The sequence below is a fragment of the Ylistrum balloti genome, unplaced genomic scaffold, assembly GCF_031769215.1.
Source record: "Ylistrum balloti isolate Yb309-2 unplaced genomic scaffold, AGI_CSIRO_Ybal_v1 Utg370072, whole genome shotgun sequence".
In the NCBI taxonomy this organism is placed as follows: Eukaryota; Metazoa; Mollusca; class Bivalvia; order Pectinida; family Pectinidae; genus Ylistrum; species Ylistrum balloti.
The window spans coordinates 315,673-339,201 of record NW_026782113.1 but is presented as its reverse complement, the minus strand read 5'-3'; the positions used below and the strand labels follow the sequence as shown (position 1 = coordinate 339,201).

The 23,529-nt window shown below is 36.5% G+C and overlaps 1 protein-coding gene across 4 annotated transcripts in view; it reads left to right on the top strand.

Moving 5' to 3' along the window:
- Positions 1-23,529, top strand: part of LOC132549644 (tyrosine-protein phosphatase non-receptor type 4-like) — a 142,298-nt gene that overhangs the window by 9,422 nt on the left and 109,347 nt on the right. For 2 of the 4 annotated variants that reach the window (XM_060213595.1, XM_060213593.1), the window contains exons 1-3: positions 13,662-15,084; positions 15,536-16,927; positions 22,227-22,378. In XM_060213595.1, coding sequence (XP_060069578.1) covers positions 16,756-16,927; positions 22,227-22,378 — 324 coding nt within the window. In that variant the 5' untranslated portion in view covers positions 13,662-15,084; positions 15,536-16,755. Of the gene's footprint in view, positions 1-13,661; positions 15,085-15,535; positions 16,928-22,226; positions 22,379-23,529 lie in introns of those variants that run through there. The other 2 variants (XM_060213594.1, XM_060213596.1) reach the window with 2 other exon arrangements.

The window sequence follows — 23,529 nt, the reverse complement described above, 5'->3', positions numbered from 1 at the left end:
GTGGTATTTGTGTGGTATCATGCTTCAAGGGAAGAATTTGAAGTATGCAGAAATTGTCAAAAGTCTTCTTTTTAAGCTGCAGAGCAGGTGAATGAATCAGGTTAATTGGGCCTCTGGTTTGGGGATTGAACATTCTCACAACATTCAGGGTAATATTGATCAACAATTGCACCCAGTGGGCCAAGAAATTCACAGGTATTGTGAATGTCATTTGTATTTGATAGAGTTACATCTTGCCAGCTCTTTACACAGTAATTACGAATGTATGCTGAATATCAAACCAACACAATATATAGTCTTTAACATTGAGCTATCGACCTTGAAGTGAAAAAAGTGTTGCATACAGATGGGGAGATTTCTATCTCACTATGATATTGTGACATGCATGGGTATGTCTGATGCTGATAATTTAGACTGATGTTGTATATTTGTTTATGATTGTTAAGTAACAAACAGGATCTTTGGAACAAAGAATTTTGCAGATATTTTGTCAGGTGGACAGATGAACTGGGATATCATTTACAGGTGTGTTTGACATGATATAGCTCATCACTTTTCATGGTGGTGTGGAAAACAAGTGTTTAGTTATTGGTAATATGTCCAATACAACACACTTCTCAAAGTCACCCTAAAGCTTCTCTATGGTGCCAGAATAAAACGTTTTCATTTTAAAATTTCAAAATATTCTAGGGGTCATGCTCCCAGACTCCCCTAGGTTTCCTTGCTTTGCTTATGCAATGGACTGTTCCATCAATTGAATTGAATTTGATTTTTCACTCACATGCCTGTTTGGTGCAGAACAATTATGATAAAAACATGTAAATATGTTACAAAAACTTCTTATTATAAAGGCAGTAAATATTAGAATAGAAATTCTTATAACACAACCAGTAGAAGATTAGCGTTTGACATTTCTATGTTGACACAGTCACTTTCATCAGACAAATGACCAGCGTACAGCATACTAGCACTGATGTACATAGTGTACGAGATGGTATGGAATCGACCTACTTTTCCACCTGTACTATGATTATATATACTCATAAGGTCGAAAATAGTGTGACAAGAAATGTAACGAGAATCTTCACATCTGAATCTATAGGTATTAAACTAGGGGAGGTAATCTAGCTTCTAATTCCTTTGAACAATTCCTTATCAAAACTCACAGGGAGTAGGGTAATAAGTATTCTGTGAGAAATTCTTTTGATCAGTAGTTAGGTAAATACGTGCATCCAGCTTATTATCATGTTCTGTTAGAAGATCATATTTTGATCGTCCAGTTATAAATTGAGATATCAAATCATTTCATTTTCTATCTTCATAAGGATTAATGTTTTTTCAAGGAAAAATGTGAAGTGACCAATAATTCTCCATCTGACATATAAATGTTTGATTTCTCCAAATGCGTTGAATTTAAATTCCTATGTGGAGAAACATAATTCTGTTAGTTAATTTAACCTAACCATGGAGGGATGGAAATTGACAGAGTGCATGTGTGTGATGAGGCGTCTGCACTGCTGAACACACAGATGTTGTGCACACATTTGCATTAATACAAGAAGTTTTTAACTTAGAATTTATACCCTACAACTGTAGACCCCGAAACACCACCTAAAAGCTTGGTACAAACGAGTGTGTTGTATACGTTGATAAATACATTCTGTTCCAGGCAGTTCTTCGTTTTTGAGGTGATGAAACTTAAGCAGTCCATGATTTAAATACACTTGAAGGAATTACCTTCAGGAGATTTAGAATGAATGCACAGGAAGATATAGCCACAAAACAGAATCCTGCTTCCTGCAGCCAAAAATACAAATGGATGTGTTCCATTGATTTCTATTGTTGAAATTGCTATGTATGTTGGGGAAATCAGGTACAGTTTCAATATCTATTTTTTTTTTTTTTTTTTTGTGGTTTAAAAAAACATGTAGCTTTTCCATGATTATGTCATTGATCATGTGTTTCTGTGAATTTGATTAGAGTACATCTTGTATCTTGATGTGTTCCCCCCCCAAAGAAGAAGCGTGTCTGTTACTTATATCTGGACTGACACAACCTGTAACTTTATGAGGATACTGTGTCGGGAGTATATGCTCGCCATGTGTCTACACTCCACAATTGTTCGACCTTCTCTCATTCAGTGGCTTTTTTACTGCCGATAAACAAACCAGCTGCTAAAATTGGATTTTCTCCGGTTGTCCAGACTTGGAAGTGTTAACAGCCGTGTGTGAAGTTTCGGATTCTTATATTTTGACCAGTTTGAGGCATGACTTGTGAGTGGTTGTATAAAATTGAAAGATTGTTCATACTGTGGAGACCTTGACCCCTGTTGATTACATCGAATGTGTGATAAGGATTTAATGTAAACGGAAACTTTCCTGTCTTCAGTTCTGATGTAGTCCCTGAAGATGTTTCGGATAGAAAAGGAATTTTACAATTTTGAACCATAAAAGTTGAGCGTGTGGATATGAGTCATTGATGCCATCAAAAGTTTTATTGTTATTTTATAAACTCCAGGTGCTTTCACATTTGTGTAATTACAAATGAAGTCCTGACACTGTAGAGTTGAGACGTGTGTTTGGTGGAAGGCTGCAAGCACTGACCAACACAAGTTTACCAGGAGGCTATAGTTATATAACAGTAATATGTTAAACATTAGGAGCTGTGCTGTGCAGTCTGTTGATTACTGGGTAGCTGCTTCTGCTTCCTGTGTAAGATGGAGCCAATGATAACATGATTTATATTTCCTGTTTTAAAGATTCTTATTCAAGCTGAAGAAATTTAAATATTAAAAAGTCAGTATTGTAAGACTTTAAGCTTTTGTAGAAGAATTTAAAAATCTGTTCTAGAAACGTGTTGTTCAGCTTAATTACTACTACTTACGAACCTTTTCAGGGAGATTTCATACTTGTGTATTATTATTTGAAGGTTTTGATTGAAATTTGAAACAACTTGTTTTGACATTTTGTTTGTGTGTACAAAGTTTTCCGAAATTGTCAAGAGTTTGGTTGAAGAGTTCTGTTTAGAAAGTTGTGAAGTGATTCAGAGCTCTGTGTTCTTAGTAGGTAATACTGGATCTGTCGGCATTGTGCGAGCAGTGATATCTGACAGATAACCAAAATACACTGATAACTAAAACCCTTCCAAGGACAGGAATTCTCTAGTGAGAAGCATATGTATGGAGAATGTGTTACAAAGGTTGTATTCCAGGGCAGGTTTTTGTTTGAGGAAGTAGCACTGTATGAAAGAGGAACTTTCAAAAGGATCGGAATTCTTGTGGAAAGTTTTGATGGAATTCTGTGTTTTCCAAAAAAGTTATCATTGGATAAAATACTGCAGTTTTTCTGACAATTATTGTCAGATATTTCTGGTAAATTTGGTGTATAAAGATAAATACTGAGACCTTATGAGGAATGGAAGTACTTTAAGGAGGAGAGGTTCTGGAATGTTTATATGTCATATTGTGTACAAAAACTGTTAACAGTTATCAAGCCAAACCCAGTTGACCTGAGGTTTCTATGAATGCCTAATTCTTCCTCTTCCTTTCGTACAGGAATCAAATTTCAAGTTTTGCATTGACTGCCAGTCTTAATTACTGGTAACTCTTTCACTCTATCTATGGAGTACACGGTTTATGAAGCTTCAGTGCAAGTACAAGTCTGAAACGTTAGAATGGTTTGGGTGATTATTTGTGGTAAATGTGCACTTTCTTGACAAGGACTGTAAGCAATATGAATGATAAGAACCTCTGTGACTAGTAGATTCCACAGTATAAGTCTGTTTACGTGTGAATCTGATAATGATTAGAAAATTTGTGTCTTAATTTGACAGATATTTGTGTGGTAGAGCTGTAAGAAGTTGTTAATGTTCTAACAGAGAGGTCAGACAACTATGTATACCACTGGTTCTCTTACGCAATTGGTTTTTCCTGGCTCTCGTTTACAATATTGCTCCTTTTACTAAGATCAAGTTGTAATTAATGCTCTTATGAATAGGAATCATGTTTGGTGCCTTCAGTTAAATCAGTGATAGATGTACCTGTATATATGCCTACTGAGATCCCAATTGTATGAAACAGACAGACAAAAGGAATTCTGTACTTATACATCATATTTACTTTGAGATAGTATTTGGATGCCAGGTTACATGTGAGTGATTGTAGCTGTAGACTACTCGTAGGAGTTGGATGCCAGGTTACATGTAAGTGATTGTAGCTGTAGACTACTTGTAGGAGTTGGATGCCAGGTTACATGTGAGTGATTGTAGCTGTAGACTACTTGTAGGAGTTGGATGCCAGGTTACATGTGAGTGATTGTAGCTGTAGACTACTCGTAGGAGTTGGATGCCAGGTTACATGTGAGTGATTGTAGCTGTAGACTACTCGTAGGAGTTGGATGCCAGGTTACATGTGAGTGATTGTAGCTGTAGACTACTCGTAGGAGTTGGATGCCAGGTTACATGTGAGTGATTGTAGCTGTAGACTACTCGTAGGAGTTGGATGCCAGGTTACATGTGAGTGATTGTAGCTGTAGACTACTTGTAGGAGTTGGATGCCAGGTTACATGTGAGTGATTGTAGCTGTAGACTACTCGTAGGAGTTGGATGCCAGGTTACATGTGAGTGATTGTAGCTGTAGACTACTCGTAGGAGTTGGATGCCAGGTTACATGTGAGTGATTGTAGCTGTAGACTACTTGTAGGAGTTGGATGCCAGGTTACATGTGAGTGATTGTAGCTGTAGACTACTCGTAGGAGTTGGATGCCAGGTTACATGTGAGTGATTGTAGCTGTAGACTACTCGTAGGAGTTGGATGCCAGGTTACATGTAAGTGATTGTAGCGGTAGACAGTTTGTAGAATTTGGATGGAAATCACTTAACAAATATAATTAAGGAAATATATTGTTAGGCAATATAATGCAATACTACACATTTTGCTATCCAGTCTGTTGAAATTCTAACATTTTTTAGTCAGTTTGGAGTAGCATCAGAAAGTTTTGTGTGATTTTTGTGAAAAGTTCAGTATGGATATGAAATAAAAATCTTTTGAGACAGGACATTGATGTATGGTTTGCTTTCTGATCTGCTGTCAGTTTAATCTTGATTCACAGATTGGGTAATTCATTGAAGGCAACAAGTTTATTTAAGAAGGAACTTAAGTCTTGTAGATAAATCTATTGAAATCATTGCAATATTTAGAGCATTAAAATGAAAAACCAATAAAGGTTTAAAAACAAGGGCATTAGTTTCATATGCTTTAACTTTACTTTAGAGGAAGATAACTGGTGTCACTAATGAAACTTTCCAGAAATAGACCAGTGGACTCTTGATTTAAAATTCCTCGATACATTCTCCTTCACAAGTGTTTTACAAGTGCATAAAATGTCGTCAGCGCCATATTTCACCATTCTGATGATAGGGGTTGTGTGCTAGCTTTTAGTTCCATGATCCACACGCATTTGTAAAAGGCAGGGAAAAAAATTGTGAAACTGATGAGCTAGTGGAAGATGGGATGTGTACTTTTACAACTGGAATTATCCTGTATAACATCTGGCATTCAAGTCGTTCTGGAAGCTAATTAATTGAGAGCTATTTGTGCCAGTTCACATGTGAAAAAAAACCTGGTTGTGTCTGCAATTATTGCCATAATGGCAAGTGTTAAAAAAATCTGGGAACGTTTTAGTACAGAGTTGACGGAGAGAATGACGAGATTCCAGGAAGCTACAGCTGGACTGAATCTACAGGTGCATGTACCTCCAGGTTTGTAAAAAACATTGGTGTCTAATATTAAATCTAATATACATGATTTGGGATATTTATATGTAGATAAGTCAAGAGACATTATTGATGTCATGCACTGAGGAGTGAAACTGAAAAAAAACCTCTCCTGTAGATTATTCTGTCATCTGGATTTCTCTTACAGCAATTTTAAGGACAAGTTTTATTTGTCAGAGATTATTCAGGAAACCTGTGGTTTTATTGGATGCAATTTCAATAAAAAATTTGTTCATATTTTTGTGGTGAAGGAAGGGGGGTAACTCTGATTCTACATATCAAGACTGTTTAACTGAGTGGCCCATTATATCTGTTCATTGTGACATTGACGTACATTTATGTCTGAAATTTGATCTACACTTAACAAGAGATAGGTCTGCAATTCACTGTAAAATTACTGAGTAATGTAGATATTGGGGATGATGTAGAGACAGTGACCTGCTTTTAATCTGGGATCAAATGCCTTGGCCAATTGTAATCTGGAGTAAAAAAAAAAACAAAACAAACCAAACTGTCTGACCTGTTTTTTAATCATTGCCGAAAGTCTGGCTTGTCTTCTGAGGCAAAATTCAGGTCAGAATCAGATGGGGACAGGTAGATGAGGTGTAATGTGTAAGGGACCTTTTTTTTTGTAGTGTGTAACTATATAGGAATGTAGCCCACATTCAGGTCAGTGGTATATAGCCTGTAGGTTTCAAAGTGACTGACCTCAATATGCTAGCCCTTCTGCATCTTCATTCATATTCCACTGCCAGGGAACTGCTACTGATGCAAGGTAGAATGAGATTGGAATTTATGAATGAAATTAGAACTTGCAAAAATCAGCAAAACTGAAGATGAAAACTTGATTTTTGTTTGTTTGTAACATGTTGATAGAAATCTTGAAAGAGTATCTATAAAAATAACTTCATGAACAGTCATCATAAGAATAAAATATTGTAAGGGTTATTTTTTATCTAAGTAAGAGCTAGGACTTGTTGGTAAAAATTTGACATTTTAGCTGATCAGCATGAAAAACAATGTCTACATGGTAGAAAATTGCAGAGGTGCCTTGTTTTACTTAATTTGTTTTTATATCATTACTCACAGACACCTGATCCTTGAACAAGATCCTTCACTCTGGTTGTACCAGTAGTATGTGGTTAGGCAATGATAAACATGTTGTGTACAGACTGTCTTAATACACAGCATTTCAGCCATGATAGATAATGGCTAGTAGCGAAAGGCCTGTAACCACACATGATAATTTGTGAACCGAAAACCATGAATATTAATTTATGACCTGATAACTAGAGGTGATAATTTGTGAATTGATAACTATGGACAATGTATTTTGTGAACTGATCACCATAGATAATATATTTTGTGAACCAATTACCATAGATAATATATTTTGTGAACAGATCACCATAGATAATATATTTTGTGAACAGATCACCATAGATAATATATTTTGTGAACCGATTACCATAGATAATATATTTTGTGAACCGATTACCATAGATAATATATTTTGTGAACCGATTACCATAGATAATATATTTTGTGAATGATTACCATAGATAATATATTTTGTGAACCGATTACCATAGATAATATATTTTGTGAACGATTACCATAGATAATATATTTGTGAACGATCACCATAGATAATTTAATTAAGTAGCCTTTCTGTGATAAAGTGGTATAAAAACCTGAAATGATTATTTTGACATTTATATGAACAAAATGTAAGGTACCTGATGTGAAGTTATCTAACTTTTGGAATAATTCATACCCGTAATCTCTTTGATAGCGATGAAAGGAACTGGGTTTTATGCAGCAACTAGTTAAAATTTACCTGATTTTGGTGTTTTGGACCTTAAGCTGAATTGATATTGTATTTTTTGTCTAGTTAGTAAATGGTAGTTAATACTCGTGAAGGAGATGATGCATGAATTACAAAGTCTTGGTTAAAATAACACGTTCCTAATGTTGAATTCTTGAATTATTGAATGGAGGATTCTTAATTGGTGCCAATTTGAACAGGGCAACTGTTCAAGGTTAGAGGAAGTAGTAGATTTCCTGAATAAATATAAGAAAGAAGAGCGCCACGCTTTCCTGCCTCTTGAGACACTTGGTAAAAAAGGGCAGACTATATAAACTTAAGCTGTGTCATTGAAATGTCCTTCAAGGCGTCGCAGTATGTTTTCATTGGTAAGAGGACACTGCATAACTCCCTGGTAAACCAGAAGTTTTTTTGTATTTTTTGTTTGTGAAATCATTAGAAATATCAACTACATTGCATAATAAAGCGAAAAATGTGCTAAATATTTAAGAGAACACTTATTTCTGTGTTGTGAAATATTTCTGATTAAAAATCAGACGATTGATATTTTTGGTAAAAAATATGATAAAATAACAATAAAAAACAAATGAAATATTGTGGTTGAAGTGGATGGATCCAAAAACGTCTACCTTTTGGCCAACAAGAGCGTATCATGTATCATCTAATATCCTTATGTGACACCATGCAGATGTATGTAACATAGGCAAGTCACTTTTGTCTTGTATTATAATGTGTACGTAGAAGATTCTGATTGTAAACTGTCACAGGAAAGATTTCCTAGACAAAGTTTAGTACAGGAGAGCTTTGACTAATCGGATTTATGTTCCATTGTCTCCCTTGAATCTCAACAAGGTCACCCTTTAAAACTGATATCTGGATTACCGAAATGGGATTATTTCCGAAGGAGAACCATTTGTATGAATACAAAATGAGCTGGAAGAAACTTTCCAAACTCATAAACATTTGGGTTATCTAGTTCATTTTGATTAAGTTACATGTGTTATGGTAAAGATTCAGGATTTAAATCGGATAAATCGACTGATCAAAACGTTAATGTGAATTTGAAATCAGCTGTTTTTGATGTTTGTCCATTTCTAAGTTCCTCCAGGACCAGTCTATAAAGTATTGGGGATATTAGCTACCGTTTAGATAAGCTTATCAGGACAAAACTAGATAATACAGACCATGTATCATCAAAAGTTCTACGAGGAATATCTTCCATACTTTATTGGCAAGAGTGGCGTGCCATTTCATTCATATATTTCCTACTAGTTACATGGATATTTTGGTGATATTTGACCTGTTCTCTCCATGTTGATGTGTTAATTTGGCATAGTCTGAACTGACAATGTACAGAAAAAAGCGCACTTATATCTTGGACCAAGCCAGCCAGACAGGTAGGTAAAAATAAGGCAAAGAAAAAATAGTTTTGTGTTTACTGGAAAGATACTTTATTTATTAATTGTACAATCCAGAGTACATTTATTTCAGTTAAATGTTTCAGATGATTATTAACCTTTACTTTGCTATGAGGACATTTAACAAAAATCTACCTGATACACAATAAAATGTAGTGAAGTGAGAGTAAGATCAGTAATTATGTAGGTTGTGAACTGTCACACATTGATGTTTTAAATTAATGAAGGGTTATCTCAGTTCTAAACTACCATGAGAGTAAGATGTAGTAATTTAAAACAATATGTTCAGAGGAAAGTCAGCAAAAGAAAAAAGAAAAAAAAAAGAAAAAATGAATTTAAAACACAACTATATTTGAGATGTTAAAAGTAGTGTAATATACTATTAGACATGTTATACCATATTTATTATGATATTGATGTATTTGTGATCACTAGATGAAAAAACCAGTTCAGTGATATCTTTTATTATTTGTCCAGGGAGTTAACTCCTTCAATCTTAGGCTATTCCAAAAACAGATAAAAAAAATGTATGCATTATTTATTGATGCTGTGATGTTCTAGGGATCATGTCTGACCTTTATGGTTACGTTGTATAAGTCTGGTTGACAATGATGATATTGTACACATCTGTCAGTATCTTTAGGTAGCTAATTAATGACACTGAACTGTAAGGGCCAGTGCTGTTGTAGTATTTGTCCTTTTTGGCACTGATGATGTTTTCAGTAATCTGTTGATCTGAAGCAGAGTGAACTGTATGGTATTGATGTTATTCCAGTGTGAGGAAGCTGGTAATGTTAACAGTCACATGTACAGCAGTGTTTACAATGCTCTGACTAGGTGCATGGATCTCTTGATTTTTAGGAAGTCAAAAACAGTTTTGTGGTCAAATAAATGATCTCCTGGTGTTTATTGTTAACATGGAGGGGTATTTCTCCTTGTGTTTCTCATACATACTGATCAAATACAGCTAAAAAAGATGCTTCAGAGAAATGTCGGTCTACACAGATGGTATTACAGGAGAGTTCAGAGAAATGTCGGTCTACACAGATGGTATTACAGGAGAGTTCAGAGAAATGTTGGTCTACACAGATGGTACTACAGGAGAGTTCAGAGAAATGTCGGTCTACACAGATGGTATTACAGGAGAGTTCAGAGAAATGTTGGTCTACACAGATGGTATTACAGGAGAGTTCAGAGAAATGTCGGTCTACACTGATGGTATTACAGGAGAGTTCAGAGAAATGTCGGTCTACACAGATGGTATTACAGGAGAGTTCAGAGAAATGTCGGTCTTCACAGATGGTATTACAGGAGAGTTCAGGGAAATGTCGGTCTTCACAGATGGTATTACAGGATAGTTCAGAGAAATGTCGGTCTTCACAGATGGTATTACAGGAGAGTTCAGAGAAATGTCGGTCTACACAGATGGTACTACAGGAGAGTTCAGAGAAATGTTGGTCTACACAGATGGTATTACAGGAGAGTTCAGAGAAATGTCGGTCTACACTGATGGTACTACAGGAGAGTTCAGAGAAATGTCGGTCTACACAGATGGTATTACAGGAGAGTTCAGAGAAATGTCGGTCTACACTGATGGTATTACAGGATAGGGTTTTAATAAAATGATTGTTCTTTTTAAGCTTCGTTCCCTTTTGTGTATAGATTTTCTGTCAAAAATACAAAGTAGAAACCCATTTCTTTTAATTGATAAATTGACATTTTGTCTCTGGTATGAATGTTTAACATTTAAAAATTCCAAAAAGGAAACTATCTGTTCAACTGCATCAACTCCTGTCTGTCATGAACGTTTCCACAAATTGACATGAGTGAAAGATACATTCTACTACAGGTGTGATTTGTCCTGTTTGAAATTTGGCAAATCATCAAAATACTGATAAAAAATAAATAGAATAAGTACACAATAACTGTCCAATATTGAACCGTTTTCTCTCCTGAAGAGGACTAATGTTAACAACGGTTAATTAGGATAGGATGTGGGTTAGCAAGGAATGGTGAGGATGAGGGTTGGGAAAGGGAAAGAGGATTGAGGTAACATGTTTTTCTGTCTGGACTCCTCTTTTCTAACTGACAGGTGCACATTATCAGGAGCGAGAGACACATAACCTTGTTTGGTTAGCTTACTTCAGCCTCAGAAATTTCAAACTAATATCAAAATGATCTGCAGATGATACTTCGAATATAGACATCCAGTAAAACACTTGCTGTGGATCTATGGAGAAGTAAGGGATTCTGAGGAAACTAGTGTTTGCCATGCATATCTGTGTATTACTGATGTTATTGTAACGTCCCTCCTCCATCTCTCAACAGTTAGTCTAATTATCCCAACCTCACACTTCCTGGAGGAAGGAGATGGAGGGTACAGGGGTCGTAGGGTCACTTTGGGTCACTGGGTCACCTGTGGATCGCATCATTTACAAAGCTACATCTTGATGTGTTGTATATTTAATATCTTAAACTTGGTCATGAGCCAAAAGAATTTGACTGCTTTTTATTAAATTTACATTTTAAAACAAATTTTACTCCAAATAGGAAACCTTGGAAATATTATAGGAGCCTAGCTGTTTGACATGATGTTGAAAATGTTTTTGTGAGAAAATGCAGATGTGTTGAATAAATTGATAAAAATGCATATTTGAGTATTGTGAAATTCTATGGTGGACAGTTTTTCTTAAGACAGCACAAATTTATTGTTCAGAAAATTACTGTGCAGATAACACTAAATTACTGTTTAAAATGAAAAATCAGAAATAGATCTTGAAAATTAGTGCTCATATATTTCATTCTGAATACGGAAAAATTATATGGTAGGATGGTTATTCCATGGTAATTTTCTGCTTTTTTATATATCTTTGAGACAAAAAGTTGCTTTTATGGCTTTTAAAACCAGGATTTACAACATAGGAAAATCACAGTACCTGTAATCAAAGTTCATATTTTGCATTGACTACCATTTTAAAAATTGTTGGTTGCAGAAATTGTATGATCAGTCCAGTTTGACTTGGGTTCATATAAGTTAAATAGCATCTGGAAGAGCACATCCTGTTAAGTACACATGGTTTCAAGATAACCTTTGAAAAACCTGTACCTGTATTGGGAAAGCTGATTATGTAGAGTGTCTCAGGTGTACTCAGAGTGAAATGACATTGCATACTTGGTAAACCAGCTTTCATCATGTAGAAAAGCACCCAATGAGATAAAATTTCACTGTATTAAAAAAAACTTCAATATGTTTATGAAGTAAGAATGTAATTAGTACAATGTCACTTCGAACTGGAAACTGCTGCTTTGAGATGAAATTTTACTGTAGAAAACCTGAGCTGAAAAATCTGCTTTATTCAAATAATATGATATTAAAAACCTTTAATTTGTGGAAGGACAATGGATACAATGCTGGGGAAGCATAGACAGACAAGTATGTCTGAGAGTAGCAGCAGCCGTAGCTACTTCCCAGCGGGTCTCGCACCCGGCAGTCACACACAAGATCTCCTCATGTTGATCTAACAGCATTGATCGGCACAGTGTGTGATCGGTGGAGGGAAAAAGCGTGTACCCAGGGATCAGTCGACCAAACACTCGATGCTTGGAGGAAATAAATCTGCCTCCGACCCTGTGCTTCCTTGCTATGTCGTGGTGCCAAGTTGTCAATTAAAACAACAACCACAAACATCCATAGTTGGTCATGAATTTCTTCAGCTTAGTTGAATGTTTTCATAATGTATGTTTTAGAAATGCAGGGTAAAGCATTGGCATTGAATTGAACTGACTGTATGCTCTCTTGGCAAAACTCAAGCTGCACAGGATAAACCATACAATAATGTATACTTGTATTTAAACGGTTGTCAGAATTTTATTGGTTAACATTGCATCTTGGCAGTTATATCTGTGTAGCAGATGTGCAGACCAAAGGGATCTACAATATTCTTCGTCTTGTCACCAGCTTCTTGTCAACATACTGGAAGTGTTTGTGTGTCTGTGTACATGTAAAATAGCTGTTGTGGCAGAAACTACTTTACAGAATCAGTCAACTGAATTTCCAGGATATTGTACTGAATATTTGCCAGGAATAACATCTCCATCATGGGTTTAGCATTCCTTGAATGAATGGAGAAAAGGCAAATTTGGATAATACCCAATTTAGTTTAATGCTGCAGCGACACAAAGAATACTTATGATGAGAGTGGTTTTAAAACAAAGCACTATATATAGCCAGGGTTAACTCGCAGTGATTGTCAGTAAAAATCAGTGACCATAATCACACTGGAGCTTACGGACCTGATTTAGTTACATAAGCTAATGGATGTATTCATTTCTCATGGTTCAATTGGTTATGTGGTTTATGTGGAGTTTGCCCGACTGTTACAATAGTAATTGAGTGTCAATGGTAGGCACACAGTGTTCATCAAAACCGCTGAGGTTAATGCTGTGTTTATGGCTATCCAAAGACTACACAAGGACTGTTTGTGATATCTGTATATCAATCGATAGCTCTCAAGTTTGTAGGTTTTTACCAGACAAGCTGCAAACTGTGGATTAAATGGAAATACAACACTGTGCAGCATGGATGCTGTGTGCTTACAGCAGACTTTGACTGTTGTTGCACATGTATAACTGAATCGTCAACAGTGTTGTGCTGGAATGCTGTGATCAATTCACCTACACTTGTGTGTGTGTCACCAATTTAACACGCATACAGACAGAGTAACCGGTGGAAGTCTGAATCATCCCCTCATAAACCTGTGGACCTCTACACTAACGTGTGTGTGTACATGTGCTGGAGTCAAAATGATGCTGTCTTTAGCTGCATCTAGCTATGGGGGCTATATGGTTCTGTACAAAACATATACATATGGAACACAGGGGTGCATCTATTGTGTCTGAAGGATGTAGCTCCAGTATTTACTTCCTTATCATGTGGATTTCTGTCTCCCAAGTTTGTGATGTGTAATTTTCATCTCTGCTGCAAGACATCTAATACCTTTCTGATTGACGAGGTTATCTGCAGTAACAGACTGATAAAAAACTGTATTTAATAGATACATGCACAGATTTTCTGTTTTGCAGATAAAGTTGAGAAGTGTCGGAATGTGTGTTGAGACTGAAGTTTGTTAAATAGAAATACATAGTGGACTAGAAAGGAAGGAGGATATAGTCATTAACATTGCTTTCCTTACCTGCTGAAAAACATCATTGGACAAATTGATCAAAAAAGGCTTTGGTTCAATATCAAATCAGAAAAACTCATCAAGCTGACAGATAATTCAAAGCCAAATTAGGAGAAATGTTGTGGGCAGTTTACCTATGAGTGTAAAACTGTGTTTTGATGAAGGACATAGATATGCTGGATCTTTGCCCAGGCTCTGAAACTTGATCTTACATTTGTATCAGACAAGTGGTATATCTCCATGGAGACTTGACAATCCAGAAGGTGTCCCACTTTTGTTTTACTGCAGTCATCTGGAGACGGGAACCATTGACCTTGACATTGATGTTGTTATGACAACAAGTGTGGGAAAGATTAGACAAATGTAAAAATTGTTCCTTCCATTGATACAAATTTGATTTCAGCAACTCATCAAGCATGGAGAGCTTTCATTGTTGATTAACAAGTAACAATTTATTATTACCCAGAGGTATATGGATCAGTTACTTTTAAATTACATCCATTTGTCTGTGATATTAGGTTAGGACAGCATTGACTGGGCTGTGTACAATGATGAAGCGAATGCAACAGTTGTGTTTGGAAGTAAAAAGTTGCTGCAATTAACTAAGTAAATTCAGGCCTGACTTGTTATAAATCAATTATTCTGCCTCATGTGAGTGACTCATTGTTGGAGTAAATCTAAAAGAAAATGGTTTCTAGGTTTTGATGCGCTACACAGACAGAATAGATAGCATCCAGTGAACCAGTCAATTGATTTGCTACAAATCAGTGATGCCAGCTAGGGAATGATTGTTGTGGAAATCATTTTAATGGAAATTTACTTGCAAATCCTAATTTGACAGAAAGCAGGAATGTTTTCACAAGTGCATATTTTTGATCAGGAAGTAAGTGCAATTAGCTTATCCGGTCTTGCGGTTAAAAGTGAAGTCACCAAAATAGATAAACAAAACTATCTATACAAACTGATATCATAATTTCTGAATTTTCATTCAAAACATTTCCTGTTGATGTTATTTGTGTAGTTTTACTCAGTAAAATGATACAGATATGATCTGTTGGTCACTGGATTAAAAAATAGCATTGTAATTAATTTGAATCGAAGGAAAACTTTTTACTTGGAAAGGAAGATTCTGTGACAGACAAAATTGTGATATCATACCTGGGGTAATCTTTGATTCGAAATTACTAATTTTGAAACAGGAGAAAGCAATCAGTGGAGATTTTTTTATATGAAATTGTTATGAAAGATTGGGTATGATATCAAATTCTAGAGTTTAAATTGAGAGACAAATCATTTCTGAAATCATATTTTGAAATATAAAGTTGTTATTTCAGAGACCTTTCATGACACGGAGTAAAATTTAAAATAGAAATATAATTTTGATTGAAAATGGATGATAGCCCGTCAAGCTGAGAGGTGATCAACTGAGAGACGAGGAAGAAAAGGATAAATATTGCAGTGTGTAACTGTGGGAGCTAGACTGTAACAGCAGACATTCTCACTGTGTGGATGATGAATTGAGAGAAGGTGTATTGCCTTGGTCTCTAGTACATACCTACTCCATGGAACTAACACAAAGTACATGTGTGTGCTTCTAATTACATAGAAAGGTTTTTAGAATGTAAAATCTGGATTGGGTTAAATAGGCCCCACCATCATTTTCATCATCGTTGTCCATGATGCGTCAGTGAATGGATGAAGGTAGACATATTCCCAGGAATAGTAGTACAGACTGTTGTATAGACACATGTACTCTGACTAATCACCTAGTGTATATGTCAAATGTATTGCTTGACAATGTCCATTGCTTCACAACCTATAATCGTGTTCTCTGTATATCTTGTACTAAGGAGTGAATCTGTCTCAATATTGTAGAAGCAATACACTCCAGCATTACTGAAGGAACAGGCAAATTCTGACCTTCGTGTCATTGAATTGTCACCAGTAATTCTTTGACACCAACGAAGCTCTGCGTGTACAGATATTTGTTTTTTTTCCTGTGAGTGTGTATAACAGAAAAATACATACAAAGTCATCATTCAGTAAGGATATGTATCAACTGTTTATCATTAGACAACCTAAAAAGGGTCTTCGAATATATCCATAGGAGACTTTGCATCATATATCATATACTGTATATACAGTACAGTATCTGCAGTTTGTTCCAGCGAATGGTTCCATGTGCAGATACTAGAGTATTTAAATTGTATAAAGTATCTGCTGGAGTATTGTAAACTTTGGGATTGAAGCTGAATATCGTCTTTGTGGAAGTGTTATATACTTTACTTTCTCTGGATATGATATTTACTGTGTTAGCTGGTTAAATTGAAAATTCTGCCAGCAAATTTCTCTGGATATCTTGCTGTTGGATTCCTCATTCTTGTGTCATTCAGTGTTGTAGTTTAACAGTGTGTAAATATTCCTTCTGTTTTAATGGATTTGTTTACATGGATTTAAAAACTCGTACTATGGAACTGATTTGTGTCGAAAAGTCAGTGAATATTTGTCAGCCATCATTTTCTTGATATTAAACTATACAGTCAAATTAAAGAATATGGCAACCATCGCTACAACATCTATCGGTCCCACTGTGGTGATAGCTACAGCAGAAACCTCAGATCCAGGGGGTTCTCCCCGTGGCTCCCTAGGAACCATCTCTGAGGGTAATGCATCCTTAGGTACCACAGTTGACCTAGATCCTGACCCTGAAGAACAAGGTCAACCTGGTAAGATGAAATATTGATTAAGTTGAGGTTTGGAGAATAATATTGGGAAATAATTTTTTTGTTTTGTTTTTCTGCCTAGAAACGTGTTTACTGTATAGCCTCTTTATTTTGGTGCCACATATATATAATTATATTACATACACCTGGGTTTATCCGAAAATAAGGCCATGCCTTGTAATAAGCCCACCTATGCCAATTTCTGTTCAGATAAACTACTAACTGTATGGTTGTTTCCACAAGGTTGATATTTTGTGGTTGTCCCCATTTGGGCAAGTTCAGGAATATTAGATTCAGTGCATACCATGAACTGGAATCCATAGAGGCAGGCATCAATAGATGCTTTCTGAGATATTCACTATAGAAACATTTGATGGGTATTTAATTTTGCATTTTTTTTTTAGACCTCAAATATTAAATCTGCTGGAAATATTACGTGCTATACAGCAGTAATATTATTTCATTGTCTAGTAATTAGCCCACAGTCCATATTTGAGACAGAGACGTCGGCTTATTGGCCTTATTACAGTATTGATATTGTAATTATATACAAGCTTTGCTGAACTAAAACTTTCTCTGGCTGAAATAGCATATACCTAATTGTGGTACGAGTACTATCTCTTGTAAGACATTTAAACTCTTAGCCTTTTAACTATAGACCTCTACTTAGAATTGACCCCACTTGACCCTGACATGTTGTCAAGAGATACCATTAACAAAAGTGTGACCTTGGTCAATAAAATTCAAATAACTTGTATTGTGAATGTTACTGACATTGATATTGCAAGGCAGAATTGGATAAATTGTTTTAATATTAAAAATATGATTATCCTATGTCATAGAGTCTTTTACCTCAGCGGAGGTGTTTTTAGATTGTCATGTAGATAAAGGATGTGGTTTTAGATACAAACTTACAGTGTTGATAATTGTTAGTATTGATCTAAAGTGCACGAACGATAAATGATGGAACAAGATTGGTATTTGCTGGTGAGATTTACCTGTCTGGAAACATCATCTCTGGTGAGAATGAATAACAGCTATGTACTTCTCAGGGATGGCGTAGGTGTGATATCAGACAGGGAAATGTCGATGTTGTGATTAAATATGTAGGTGTTGTAATTAGATCTGTAGGTGTTGATCACACAGGTCCTGTGATTAGCCGTTCAAAATACCCAGGATGTAATTTTTCATTTTCGTTTATGTAAGTTATTTTCATTTGTTTGAACAAGAGATAAAATTACCTACCTGTCTTTAAATGACTTTAAACAGAAACTGTCCAGAAGTGTTTACTGCTGGGTATGTTGGACCTGCTGCTGCTGGAGGGAGCTCCAATCCTCAAGTAGAATTGGTGCTCTAGCATCCATTGAAATTAATGAAAGAATGTAAAGCTTTCATGAACATTGGCATTAAGATATAAAAATGAAAATTAGTGCTCCAAACGAATTTCTGCAGAAACATGAATTAGCTGTGATTTTGAAACAGAAATCTTGTCTTAATCAAAACCTTGCAATACCCTTTGGCTGCTGTCTTGTTTCGGAAGTTGAATGTATTATTAGACAATTATGTGAATGTGCCATACGTCTTGAGATTTTTCATTGGCTCTATGTCTTTTTCATCGAAGACAAAGTTTGACTGTAAGAAAATAGATGGTGATGATGTTCTGAAGATCAATATGAGAGAAAGAGTCTATATAACAATAATTATCTATCACTGACAAAGGAGAGTGCTCCTGATGTACAGATCAAAGGTAAATAGATGATGTTGGTGGAGGAGAGCGAGTTAACAGTGCTCTGTTATACATGTACAAACCTTGTTTACAGATTTAAGTACCTAACAACTTCACATTTCCGCCTCATCTAGTCACAGACTTGGAGGTACCTTTCTCAAGGATCCACCAGTTAATACCAACATGTCTGTTTCAGATATTTTGTAGATGCAATTAAAGTTCATTGCCTGAATCACAAGACTATATATTTAGAGTACTCTGATACTACAAAAATGGACTTGATACTAATGTTCCACCATAGGCTAAGAATCAGCTCATGATCTCTGAAAAGTTTTGAAGGAAACCTTATAGTTATTAATCTCAGGAAAAGGATTCATTCAGTATTTGATCAAAATACATTTTCCTATCTGGGTATAAGATGAAAAGAACATGGAAAGATACTGAAGAAAGACCCTTTTATTTCTCAACTCAAGTATATGGAATTGATTATATGACAGTGATGCTCTTCTCCATCAGCAGAGTTTTATGTATTCCCTCTCCAGTCTGATTTTGTCTTTTTCTCTCTGAGCTTACACTTAATTCTTCCTTTCTGTCTCTAAACCAAACCTATCTTCTCTGTTTTCTGTTTCTCTTAGCCTCTCCATCCTACCTCTTTTTCTTGAACAGTCCCCTCTTCCTATCACTGTTTCTCTTAACCTCTCCTTCCTATCACTGTTTCTCTTAGCCTCCCCTTCCTATCTCACTGTTTCTCTGAGCCTCCCTTTCCTATCACACTGTTTCTCTGAGCCTCCCCTTCCTATCACACTGTTTCTCTTAACCTCCCCTTCCTATCACACTGTTTCTCTTAGACTCCCCTTCCTATCACTGTTTCTCTAAACCTCCCCTTCCTATCACTGTTTCTCTAAACCTCCCCTTCCTATCACACTGTTTCTCTTAGCCTCGCCTTCCTATCACACTGTTTCTCTGAGTCTCCCCTTCCTATCACACTGTTTCTCTTAACCTGCCTTTCCTATCACACTGTTTCTCTGAGCCTCCCCATCATATCACTGTTTCTCTGAGCCTCCCCTTCCTATCACACTGTTTCTCTGAGCCTCCCCTTCCTATCACTGTTTCTCTGAGCCTCCCCTTCCTATCACTGTTTCTCTGAGCCTCCCCTTCCTATCACTGTTTCTCTGAGCCTCCCCTTCATATCACTGTTTCTCTGAGCCTCCCCTTCCTATCACTGTTTCTCTGAGCCTCCCCTTCCTATCACACTGTTTCTCTTAACCTCCCCTTCCTATCACTGTTTCTCGGAACCTCCCCTTCCTATCACTGTTTCTCGGAGCCTCCCCTTCCTATCTCTGTTTCGCGGAGCCTCCCCTTCCTATCTCTGTTTCGCGGAGCCTCCCCTTCCTATCTCACTGTTTTTCTTAACCTCCCCTTCCTATCACACTGTTTCTCTTAACCTCCCTTTCCTATCACACTGTTTCTCTGAGCCTCCCCTTCCTATCACTGTTTCTCGGAGCCTCCCCTTCCTATCACACTGTTTCTCTTAGACTCCCCTTCCTAGCACTGTTTCCCTTAACCTCCCCTTCCTATCACTGTTTCTCTTAACCTCCCCTTCCTATCACACTGTTTCTCTTAGCCTCGCCTTCCTATCACACTGTTTCTCTGAGTCTCCCCTTCCTATCACACTGTTTCTCTTAACCTCCCTTTCCTATCACACTGTTTCTCTGAGCCTCCCCTTCATATCACTGTTTCTCTGAGCTTCCCCTTCCTATCACACTGTTTCTCTGAGCCTCCCCTTCCTATCACTGTTTCTCGGAGCCTCCCCTTCCTATCACTGTTTCTCGGAGCCTCCCCTTCCTATCACTGTTTCTCGGAGCCTCCCCTTCCTATCACTGTTTCTCGGAGCCTCCCCTTCCTATCACTGTTTCTCTGAGCCTCCCCTTCCTATCACTGTTTCTCGGAGCCTCCCCTTCCTATCACTGTTTCTCGGAGCCTCCCCTTCCTATCACTGTTTCTCGGAGCCTCCCCTTTCTATCACTGTTTCTCGGAGCCTCCCCTTCCTATCTCACTGTTTCTCTTAACCTCCCCTTCCTATCACACTGTTTCTCTTAACCTCCCTTTCCTATCACACTGTTTCTCTGAGCCTCCCCTTCCTATCACTGTTTCTCGGAGCCTCCCCTTCCTATCACTGTTTCTCGGAGCCTCCCCTTCCTATCACTGTTTCTCGGAGCCTCCCCTTCCTATCTCTCTTCTTTCTTGAACAGCGCCCTCTTCCTGTTGCTCTTTCTGCCAGTCTCTATGAATATTGATTAGTTTTTGGTTTATGGCCCAACAGGTCACTGTGAGGCAGGTTCCTTGTAGTAACTGGTGGCTACCACAGTGAACAACATGTGGGAGGCCTGTCATATGATATCCAAATCTAGAGCCATTAGATAAAGTGGGTATCCTCCCCAACGCCACAACCATGATAGCACAAGATGGTGTATGTTCTTTGCTTTCTGAAAAACGTAAACTGCCCAGTGGTGGGAATCGAACAACATGCCTCAAACCTTTTCCTGACTTTGTAGATGTTTTATATTCGACTGACTGAGCTATCAAGGCCCTTCTCTTGGTTAATACAGTTGCCAAAAGGAAGCTCCATCAGTTCTGAACTTTGACCTTCCACAAATGTCAAATTGGCATATTTTCCAATGTAGTAATAGTATGCTTGTAAACGTTTACGAAAATAATGACGTTATCATTCCCATATTTTTTTTTGGATGTAATTTACACTAATTTGCAGATAACAAGAAACATATCATATGTCACTTGGCATGATCATTTCTCTATCTCCAACCAATAAACAGTGTAAAACACCTAATTATAAGGTTTTTACTTTTAGGCAGTCTGCCTCTCACATTGTGTTATTTATACCAGATATCTTATTTACTTACGCTCCAACTTTTATTTGTGTTTCTGGTCCAGAGATGTGTCCATCAGTTACAAATTAATCCAAGTTTAAGGGGAGAAGCCTGTTGGTGTAATATAGGGCAATGATAGACTTAGCAATTGAGCTATCAAGGGGAAATTTGTAGGTGTATGAAGGAAGTCGAGACTGTCAAGGGAGTCAAAGCTGAGAGCAAACCCCGATGAATTTAATTTTTTTAACAAGTAGATAAGATATATTGTATTCTGGGAATATTTGGTGATATTATTTGTATTACAAAATGAACATAAAAATGAATGAGTTGAATAGAATATGAACAAAATTATGATGAAAATTTATCTGTGAGGAAAAGGGAAATTTTAAGTAGAAAATGTTAATTTTTCTACCATGTTTATGGAAGGGAAACTGCCCATAAATGGCAGGAATTCAATGAACTTTCATTGGGCGCTGGCAGTCTACCTTGACATTCCTTCAGGAGAATATCTTATAATCCGGATATATCTAGACATAAAGACAATAATGCACATTTTAAACTGGCGATTATTATCCTATTGAAGTAGCGTGTTGGCACAGTTATCCTGTGTGTATAGAATTGTCTAATATGTTAGATTCTTGATTGTTTTATTTCCAGAAATCATTATAATCTCTTGTTTTCATTCCAGAGCTGCACACTATGTCCATGCGACTGGTGTCTGGCGGCACGTACAATGTTCGGGCATCGGAGATGGCTGCCCATCTTCAGGATCGTCAGCCAAAGACGGTGCAGTGTATCGTACATTTCTTAGACGATAGCGAGGAACAGTTTGAAATCGATGTAAGTAGCCATGAAATGAAATGTTGCAATATTTTCATTTTCAGAATTCTTTGTGATGCATCACAATTGGTACTATGATTAATAATGGAATAGGTAAAAATTTGTTATTAAAAACTTTGAAATTTATTATGGACAAGGAAGCTGATAGTGTAGTTATTAGCCTTGTTTGATTAAAGTTTGATAAGATGGGATGTCACCTTTTTTTAAAATCTGTCCATCAGTTGTCTCTCTAAGGTCATATTTTATGATATCAGTGAAAAATTTATTTGCGCTCAAAACATAAAATTGTTTAGATTCGGCATACAATATCTCAGTTTTATGTATGATTAATATTCAAAGTTATGATCTGGTACAGAGTATAGAATAATGTTTATATGATAACAATGGCAGATGTTGAGCTTTGATGTAATACGAAGACAATAAATTTGTCAGGGGAAAACGATCAGACATGTTAACTTATTGATCTGTTAATAAGCCCACCAATCATTGTTGTTTCAGATCAATGCTAGAGAATATTTTTAACACTCAGAATTCATCTTGTACTCTCTTTTTTCTAGATTCTTTAATTCCAAGTGTACAAAAAACATAACAAAAGTTGTGATTTTCCACCTAAATTTTAGCTACATTGGGAAGTTTGCTTTCATTGGCCAGTATCAGATCACACCATGTGACTTTGAAGAAATATGTTGTTCCCATCCCCTACCCCATCCTCCAGGGCTTATTGTAGGATATATATGATATAACATGTATAAAAGTAAACCATTCATCTCATTCTTCATTTTTAATCTGCTTCCTTGAATATTTTTAAAACTGATGTTTTATTCCATATTGATAGATAACTTATGTAGGTACTTTGACTGTGTGGTGTCACTTACATATAGAAGCCACTCTCCTTTATCATCATTCTGTCCAGGAAAGGTTTGACAAATGATATTTTTGTTGCAGCAGGCTAGCCATGCCTTGGAGCCTAATTTTATCAATGATTGATCAGTTGTGTTATAATGTCTTTTTTTTTATTCCAACTTATTTGAAAAAGAAAAATGAGGCAATGTTTTGTGTTTGGAATATTATGCTTGGAAGTGGTATTTGAGAAATAACAATGGGAGAAAATTTGACTGAAGCTGTGTAGTCATGTTTGGCAATTTAGAAAT